Source organism: Herpailurus yagouaroundi, unplaced genomic scaffold, assembly GCF_014898765.1.
Source record: "Herpailurus yagouaroundi ecotype Mexico unplaced genomic scaffold, PumYag 215, whole genome shotgun sequence".
Taxonomy (NCBI): domain Eukaryota; kingdom Metazoa; phylum Chordata; class Mammalia; order Carnivora; family Felidae; genus Herpailurus; species Herpailurus yagouaroundi.
Window position 1 is genome coordinate 6,333,310 of NW_024412446.1, and position 10,234 is coordinate 6,343,543.

General features: G+C 38.1%; 1 protein-coding gene across 2 annotated transcripts in view; it reads left to right on the forward strand.

Annotated features, from left to right (window-relative positions):
• Positions 1–10,234, forward strand: part of NLK (nemo like kinase) — a 166,682-nt gene that overhangs the window by 130,539 nt on the left and 25,909 nt on the right. For both annotated transcript variants that reach the window (XM_040455307.1, XM_040455308.1), the window contains exons 4-5: positions 5,678–5,784; positions 7,261–7,346. In XM_040455307.1, coding sequence (XP_040311241.1) covers positions 5,678–5,784; positions 7,261–7,346 — 193 coding nt within the window. The remainder of the gene's footprint in view (positions 1–5,677; positions 5,785–7,260; positions 7,347–10,234) is intronic.

Below are 10,234 nucleotides of genomic sequence, written 5' to 3' on the forward strand. Positions count from 1 at the left end.
GGAAACAGGCTCCAGGCTCTGAGCCATCAGCCCAGAGCCTGACGCGGGGCTCGAACTCACAGACCGCGAGATCGTGACCTGGCTGAAGTCGGACGCTTAACCGACTGCGCCACCCAGGCGCCCCAAATGTTTATTTATTTTTGAGAGAGAGACAGAGCACAAATGGGGGAGGGGCAGAGAGAGAGGGTGACGAGGGTGACACAGAATCCGAAGCAGGCTCCAGGCTCTGAACTGTCAGCACCGAGCCTGATGCGGGGCTCGAGCTCATGAGCCATGAGATCATGACCTGAGCCAAAGTCAGATGCTTAACCAACTAAGCCACCCAGGCGTCCCACTCAAAGATCACTTTTTTAGTCAGGTTTGTTTGAATCAGATTCTAAACACAGTCCATATATTGCGTTTCATTATTACATCTCGAGACTATTTTATCCCAAGCATTCCTACCTTCTCTTCCCCTCACCTACCCAACCCCCCCCACCTTTTTTGTCATTGATTTGTTGGAAAAATTTTTTCAGAAGAATGATCCACGTTGTGTTTAACTGATTGCTTCTTCATGGTGTCTCTTGCTCTTTTATTCTCCATGTTTCTAGTAAACTAGTAATTAGAGCTAGAGGATTCGTTGTATTAAGGTGTTTTTTTAAGACCTGAATACTTTCTGGGCAGTGGTGTGCATCTTAATAGAGATACAATATCTTATCCCACATTAAGTGTTGCTAGGTTGAGTGGTGATTTGAGGTGATGCTGATCAGTCTCATCCCTTTCAAATGGTTTTAGCAGCCATTGATAATTGATGCCTGTATCCGTGATACCATAGATGTTGAAAAATGGCAATTTTTATTTTTTTTACTCATCTAACATTGCTTCTGCATTCATTAACTGAAATTCTTCTATTAAAAAAACACAGTAAACATTTAGTATATTTTATTACAGTTTTTAAAAATATAACTCAAAAAAAGAAGGGAAGATAAAACCCAGCCATTGAAACAATCTTAAACATAGTCAAGACCGAGTTCTACTACTATGTAACCTTAGATAGGTTACTTGCCTTCTGGTAGCCTCAATTTCCTCATCTGTAATTGGAAGTACTAACACCTCCCTCGTAGGATTGCCATGAAAATTAGATGAGATGATATATTTAAAATGCTAGTATTGTTTATCTAGTGGGTGCTCAGTATATATTAGTTCATTTACTCAACAGATGTTTATAGGAGACTTAACTGTAATGCAGGCATTTGTTTCTGACAGTTTGGGATGGACTTGTGAACAAAACAGACAAAAACTCTTGTCCTCATGGAGCAGGACTGGGGAGGCCAACAAACAATAAACATAATAAGTAAATTATGGAGGATAAGTACTAAAGGGAAAAAAGAAAAGGTAGAGATGTGCAGGGGGATAGCTGTTGTATAAAGCATGCAAGGTGTGGTACTAGGGTGGTCAAGGTAGGCCTCATTCAAAAAATCAGATTTGAGCAAAAACACAAAGGAGGTGAGAAAGTTAGCCAGGGTGTCTGGGAAAGCCCATTCAGGCAGAAGGAACAGCTAGAGCAAAGGTCAGAGTGTGTCTAACATGTTTAGAGAATAACAAAATAGCAAAAATGGTAGGAAAGGAGGTCAGAGCAGTAAGACGCCAGATCATTTCTGGCCATGTAAGGACATTTTAAGGACTTTGGCTTTGACTCTAAATGAAATAAGCTTTTGCAGAAGAGTGACATAATCTGGCTGTCATTCAAAAAGATTGTCCTGTGAAATGCAGCCCCGCCCCCCCCCAAAAAAAGGTGAATTGATGAATGCAAAGAGCCATGGATAAACATGTACTAAATCAAATTGTTAAGTATAGAATCTGGGTGGTGGGTATATATATATGGGTGATCACTGTTTAATTCTTCCAAGTTTTCTGTGTGTTTAAAACTAAAGAAAAAAATGTAAGGGGTGCCTGGGTGACTCGGTTAAGCATCCAACTTCGGCTGGGGTCATGATCTCACGGTTCATGGGTTCAAGCTCCACATCAGGCTCTGTGCTGACAGCCTGGAGCCTGCTTTGGATTCTGTGTCTCTCTCTCTGCCCCTCCCCTGCTTGCACGTTCTCTCTCTCTCTCTCTCTCTCTCTCTCTCTCTATCTCTATCTCTCTCTCTCTCTCTCTCTCTCTCTGTCAAAATTAAATAAATGTAAAAATTTATAAGCTATTAAGAATAAAATCTAAATCTAAACCTGGTAATAATACCATAATTTAACTGATATGTATCATTTTATAGAACAATTCTAACATGTCACTGAAAACTGTTCCTAGGAAATTCTGCATGCTAAATCTCATTTCCTCACTAATCTTCATTATGGAGTAGAATATAATTCTTTGGAAAGAATCTGATTAATAAAACCTCAGGTGAAAGTAACCTAAGAATATAAAAACCCTAAAAATCATGTTTTCTATATAATAAAGTAACTCAGTGTATAGACAAAATAAAAATGTAACAGTCAAAAGTTTATTCTGTCTCCTGTGTGTTAGAAATCTAGGGGTCTTGGGCCATAGGAGGTAACAGTGGACATGATAAGAAGTAGTCTAATTCTGTGGCTAAATTATGAAAGAACCAACAGGATTTTCTGATGGATTGGAGGTGGAGTGAGAGAGAAAGAGAAATCTAGGATGACTCCAAGGTTTGTGGTTTGTGGTGTGAGCAGCTTGCTGGAAAAATAAGTTTTCTGTGGGAAAGCCTACAACTAGAAAAAGTGATTTGGTGGGGGAAAGATGGAGAATACATGTTTGGACAGTTTGAGATGTCAATTAGACATCCAGAGGAGATGATGAGTAGACAGTTTGATGAACGGGGTTGGACTTAAGGAAACAGGATTAACTAGAAATACAACGTTGGGAGTGATCTGCAGGTGTGCTATTTAAAGTCTTAGGATTGGATCCACTTGCCCAAGAAAGTGCGTGTGGAAACACAAGAGGACCAAGCCCTGGGACATTTCAACATTAAGTAATTGGAGAAGAAAACAAAGGAGGATTGAAAAGGAACAACCAGTGAGAGAGAAGAAAAGGCAACAGTCAGGTGTTCTAGAAGCCATTTGACCTAAATGTTTCAAGGAGGGTGTTTTGATTGTGTGTCAAAGCATTATCAATTAGTTCTCCCTACTCTCAAGTTGTTACTACTTGTTTTTGCTAAAACGTTAAATTAGAAGTGTTTTTAAATCATTCTCCCCAGATAATGACCACTTACTACAAGAGTCTTTAAAGTTCATAAAAGTAAAAACCAAAGCCTAATAGCACTTTTAAAAAAATTTATTGTAAGTTTTGAAGGCAGACGCCTTCTCATCTTTATTTTGTTATGCCTAGCATTTACCCTTAAAGTGAGCATGTAAATGCTAAAACACGAGTCCCCAGACCCTCTTTTGTAGCTCATGCTAAGCATACTAAGACTACAGCTGCCCCTTAAGATGGACTATATCTTCTAGGACTAGCTGTGGGACAGTCAGTACTGGCACAAAAGGTGTTTTACAGGGTGTCAGATGGGTTGTCCTTAAAAAAGATTTCATAATCTCGCTCTGGAAGAAGAAAGGTAGGATCTGAAGAACTATGTAAGAAAGCAAAATAACTCTGCAATCCAGTAACAGCTATGCTTTTTTTTTCTTTTCTTTTCTTTCTTTTTTTTTTTTTCTTTTTTCTTTGCCTCTTCCCGCTTTCAGTTATACAGGGGTAGGGGAGCCTTAGTGTTTTAACCCAGAACATGAAACTAACTTTCACGAGGTATCGGAAGAATTTAAAGCCTGTAGGAATCTCCCAAAGTCAAAGGTACTCACCCCTTGTCTTAAGGAAGGTTAAATTTAAATCATAAAATTCACCCAGATGTGTAATGAATCATTAACTGTGGGTAGGAGTAAGACCTAGATTCTGTCCTATTCTAGATACAGCAAAAGTTATATTCACAAGAGTTGAATTCTACATCTTCATTTCTCCCCATGCTCCAGCCTATGGTCATCGGCCATGTGTTGATCAAACAACACCCTGAAGGTATAAGACTAAAAAGCATAGGAAGCTTAAAATTTAATAAGGGAGGCATAAATGTAAAAAAAGAAAAAAGTTAAATAACAAAACAAATTATTAAGATCGGAGGAAGGCTTGGATTTGAACTAATCATTTTATACATTTCTAGGAGTATTATACTTTATAAAGTAACTTAAGCCACAGTTGGTGGGTAGATTGTCATCCTTTCCATTGGTACCTTGGTGGCCTAGGGTGAGACCCCCAACCCTCTCTTGTTTGGATTCACAGGATGCTCCAGTAACATGTCTGAATAGACACCGAGACTCTTTGATCTTCACATTCTTCCTGGTCTGGCTGTCATTTAAAATGTTTACCCTTATTGAGAAGATATTTGCCAATGACCTATCTGATAAAGGGTTAGTACCCAATATATATAAAAAACTTATGTAACTTCACACCCAAAAAATAAATAATCCAATTAAAAATGGGCAGAAGACATAAACAGACATTTCTCCAAAGAAGACATACAGATGGCCAACACATGAAAAGATGCTCAGTATCCCTCATCATCAGGCAAATGCAAATCAAAACTACAATGAGATGCCACCTCACACCTGTCAGAATGGCTAAAATCAAAAAAACAACAAGCGTTGGCGAGGGTGTGGAGAGAAAGGAACCCTGGTGCACTGTTGGTGGGAATGCAAACTCGTACAGCCACTGTAGAAAACAGTATGGAGGTTCCTCCAAAAGTTAAAAATAGAACTACCCTACAATCCAGGATTGGCACTGCTGGGTATTTACCCCCCCCCCAAAAAAAACAGAAAAACACTAATTCAAAAGTGTACATGCACCCCTATGTTTATAGCAGCATTATTTACAATAGCCAAATTATGGAAGCAACTCAAGTTGTCCATCGATAGATGAATGGATAAAGAAGATGTGATATATATAGTGGAATATAAATGGATATACAATGGAATATAATGTGATATACAATGGATAAAGAAGATGTGATATATATAATGGAATATAAATGGGTATGCAATGTATATAATCGAATATAAAAAGGAATGAAATCTTGCCATTTGCAACAACCATGGATGGCTCTAGAGAATATAATGCTAAGTGAAATGAGTCTGTCAGAGAAAGACAAATACCATATGATTTCACTCATAGTGAATTTAAGAAATAAAACAAATGAACAAAGGGGGCAAAAAGAGTCTTAACTATAGAGGACAGTTACCAGAGGAGGAGGTAACTGTCCCCACCTATAGGAGAGGATGGGTGAAATTGGTAAAGGGGATTAAGAGTACATTTATCCTGATGTGCACTGAGTAATGTGTAGAATCTGTGAATCACTGTGTTGTACGCCTGAAACTAATAGAACACTGTATGTTAACTACACTGGAATTAAAAACTTAATTTAAAAAACATTTACCCTTATTTTTCTTTTATAATGCTAATTATAGAGGAGTCACTTAGTTTATGTCTGCTAACTTTTAAGTGGTAAATTCTTTAATTTTGGCAATTTTTTATCTTTTGAGAGCTGGAATTCTCACCTTTGTCATACTGTCTTAGTAGCTTTCTTTCCTTAAACTTTCTCCAGCCTTAAGAGTGGAAGTTATTCTTTAGACCTAGCGCCTACTTTGAGGGGATTGGGGCTGAATTCTCTGAACTCTCCTTAACTTAAAACTTCAAGATATGTTGTCACAGAATTGATGCAGAGTGACCTACATAAAATTATCGTCTCTCCTCAACCACTCAGCTCAGATCATGTCAAAGTTTTTCTTTATCAGATTTTGCGAGGTAAGCTTTTCTTTCTGAAGAAAAAGGTAGTGTCACTGTATACGTGAAATGTTTTGCTTTTCATTTGAACTTTAATCTGACCTCCCAAGGCTTTCTTCTTCCCTAAAGACTTTTTTCTTTTGACCAAGGTCAAATATAATATTCTCTATACTTGATGTTAAATAAGAGGCTTTCTTAAGGGTGGCCAAATGGTTCTTATTTTCAGTGATGGAAGAGAAAGCCCTAATTCATGACTAGGTTAATCTAGGGAGTAAATAAGCAAGAGGGTTTGTCAAACCCCGTGGTCTGTCACAAAGTTTCCACTAAACAGCCTTTAGTAGGGATATGTGACTGGCATCAGATAACTCAATTAAAAAGTAACTTGTGTCATCCAGACATTTATTCTTCAAACCAGCAGTACATAAGCCTGATCAAAGTGTGGGCTGGTGTACCTGAGTCCAATTCTAGAAAAACAAAATGACTCTTAAAGCCAGAGCATCAAGGAGACTGAGAAACAGCCAGCTAAATAATTCTCCAGGCTGGCTCACTCGAGAGCACCAACCTGATGGAGAGGCAGTTTGAGCCGACATTGATGGAGCTTCTTCTGGCCATCAGGTGTGTCCTTCGGAATTTTGCTGTTACAAATGGAGACTTAATTGTTTAAAGCTGAAACAGATTCCTTACCTAGTAAAATATCCTCCCCCTGCCCCTCCCTCACTAGGATTTATAGAATTCAGACATTCTTTATAGAGGTTAAAAAACATCTAACAACAGAATGAAAGCACAACGTTAAAACCGCGATGTTCACTTTCTGTGGATTTGTTGACATTCTGTGGTGGGGGACAGAATAAAGATACTGGATACTGGATCTTTTTTTACACTTGAAAAAAATACATGATTTACTGTATTTTGTTCAGAAGACTCAGCCTTGAAGCTGTGACCTTTTTTTTAGCAGTGCTACAACCCTCGGTCTTTCAAGGTGTCAGAAATATTGTAAAGTAATTAATTATTACCCTCTCGAATCTCAGTGGTGGAGAATACTACTGACAGACCTGGGCAGGTTGCTGACTTTTGTCTTCCCAGTAAAAATCTGCCCTGGGAAAGGCTCCCCGGTGGGTAATGGGAATCACAGGGTGACGGTACCAGCAGCAGAGCTCCAGTGGCCAACCCACACCTAGGAGCAATTTGAGGACGTTCGTATGGTCAGCTTTAATTCCAATGCCTGAAAAGCTTATCTATATTTAAACCTAAATCATCTTTTGAATTATAGGCATGATCTGTAGATTGCACAAGCCTTTGATGACACTTTATTTTACTGTCGCAAAATTACAGGTTTTTTGAGGTAGGGCTAAGTCTAGCTTTTAATAATGTTTATTAGGCCATCATTTAGAGAACAGTCTTAAATCCTGTACTCTCTGTTTCTGTGGTTTTCCCCCCAAATCATTGGTTGAGTGAAAGGAATTAAATATCTGCAATTAAATCCGTTTGTTATTTCAGGTTTGAAATATCTCCATTCAGCTGGCATTTTACATCGAGACATTAAGCCAGGGAATCTCCTTGTGAACAGCAACTGTGTTCTAAAGGTAGCTTTTCAGTTTATTTGAGTATCTGAGAAAAATTCAGAATGTCAAGGCAGGTTTAAGAGCAATGTGTTTTTGTGAAAGAGTTAAATTTGTTTTCATCGCTTTGCCAAAAATGAAAGAACCCAGGTTTCCCTAGCAATGTCACTAGTCATGGCCACAGTAACTGATTTGTAGTCTTGACTCATGGTTTCTTCATGATAGCTTGCATATGTTTTAGAAACACTGAAATTGGAATTACAACGTGACCAGAAAGAAGATGGAGAAGGTGATTTCTTTTTCAATTGTTCCATTGTTAAAAGAAGTACACATCAAAAGGAATATTGGAAAACCAGTAAGCTGTTTATATGAGAACGAAGTATGGCTTTTAAGAAACCTGTAGCATTTTTATACCCTGCGTGACTGAGGTAGTAAAGTAGGGAAGTGGAAACACAAGTGAAAGTACTAAGCCAGGAAAGGGTTAAATGTATTTGACAATATAGTAGCCAATCCTGCTACCCCCTCTGAGGGGGTATTGATTACAGGATTAATTATAGTTAGTAGCTCCAAAATCTCAAGCCATCAGTTTCCATTTTACTTTCCCCCAGTGTCTCCATCCACCCACCCCCCTCACCCCTGCCCGTTTTTTGTTAGAGTGGCTCACCAATTGCAAAATCCACATATGTGCGTCTCCCTGCCTCCAATAGAGAGATGTGTTCATGGAGCTCCTAGATCGGAAGAGAACCACCATACCTTCCCCATCATAGAAGGTAGAGATAAGGGCCTTCCTAGAGCTGTGCCATCCTGTGTAAGCAAATTTAAATTCCGTTTAGTTTGTGAGTGGCTACAGTATTACATGGTGCTTCAGTCTGCAGTAAATACTGTTAACGTTTCAACTGATATATTTGAAAAAAACTGGTTTTTAAATGTTGCCTGCTTTATAAGTAATCAAGCTGTCATTGTTACTTAGCTTGATGGCAGTTAAACTAAATATTAAAAGCAAGTATATAAATGAATATCATTTTGTATTTTAAATGCTTTCTTTAAACTGTGGCCCAATTTTCTTTAAAAGCTGGTATGATATACTGCTTTAGGATAAAATTCTCCCTTCATTATAGCCTTCAAGAACTGTTTCTGATTTAACTCTGGAAAGATTTTTTTTTTTAACTATTTTTCATAATTTCCCTGAAAACAACTGGTGTCATAGTGCAGTCTCTTTCCACAGAGAAATTAATTGTCCCCAGTGTCCACTGAAGTAAATATTCTTTCTATAGGTCATTGAGTTCATTCCCCTGCTACCTTTCCCCTTTTTGAAGAGATCTGCAACCTATTCCCACAACCCTCATTGTAATTAAAAACAAAAACAAAAACAAAACAAAAACAAAAAACTTAAGAATTCTTTATTCTGTTCAGGCCAAATCAGTTTTATGACAATTTATGCCAGTTTTTTCTTATTTTGGTTTCTGGTTGGAGAATTTCACAAAGCATTTTGTGTAGAATGCTTGATGCCATTACCTGCTTGAAATCCATTAAAAACAGTTTTTTAATGTTTATTTATTTTTGAGAGAGAGAGCACGAGAGCACACAAGCCAGGGAAACGCAGAGAGAAGGAGAGACAGAATCCCAAGCAGGCTCCACACCATCAGTGCAGAGTCTGATGCGGGGCTCAGATTCACCAACCACAAGATCATGACCAGAGCGGGATCAAGAATCAGGGGCTTAACCAACTACACCACCCAGGCCCCCCTGAAGTCTATTTTTTAAAATCATTAGTAATGGTGTTGTAACTTCTGGCTACATAAATGAGTAACTAGAGGAAAATGTCAATTATGAATAAACCAATACACAGATCAGGATAAATTGAAATTGTGCCCTGTTCCTTTGACTTGTCCAAGCTGCCTACTTTTAAAACCCAGAATGGTTAGGGGGCTTCTGGGGTGGCTCAGTTAGTTGAGCATCAGACTCTTGATTTCGATTCAGGTCATGATCCCAGGGTAATGGGATGGAGCCCCACATTGGGCTCTGCACTGAGCATGGAAACTGCTTAAGGTTCGTTCTCTCTCTCTTTCTCTCGCTCTCTCTCTTTCTCTCGCTAAAATAAAAAAATAAAAATAAAACCCAGAATGGAATGTCAAGCTATGGACAAACTAATTCTGCCTTCTCAAATGTACAAATTCATCAAAAATAATTATGATAAAACATTTCTTTTAAATTATATCCTTTCATATTATGAATATATTTTATTTCCTATTAAGCACAAAATGGATAATTTTGTTGGAAATCTCATTATCTTTTTGGCTATCTGATCATATAAACTTCTTACTTTGGGTTTAGCTTGTCTTCCAGATAAATTGCCAAAAATGACTCCAGACTGATGTTTTTAACAAGGGGCTTGCTTTATAACAAAATATTTTCTGTCCGGTGGGTGGTTGGTTGTTTTTTGTTGTTGTTGTTTTGTTTTTTGTTTTTTGTGGGTTTTTTTTACTCTAAATACAAGAATGATAGGAAAATGGATTAAAGTTCTTTGGTTTTTGTTTTGTTTTAAAAGATATCCTAAAACACCATGGCATTCTAAATATTATGTGTTATTTGAACCCTAGCCTTTGGGAGGATTTGATAAGCAACTTAATTTTTTTTTAATGTTTTTATTTATTTTTGAGACAGAGAGAGACAGAGCATGAACAGGGGAGGGTCAGAGAGAGGGAGACACAGAATCTGAAACAGGCTCCAGGCTCTGAGCCATCAGCACAGAGCCCAACACGGGGCTTGAACTCACAGACTGTGCTATCATGACCTGAGCTGATGTCAGACGCTTAACCGACTGAGCCACCCAGGCACCCCGATAAGCAACTTATAGTTTGGTTGTTGTTTTGTTTTGTTTTGTTTTGTTTTGTTTTGTTTTGTTTTGTTTT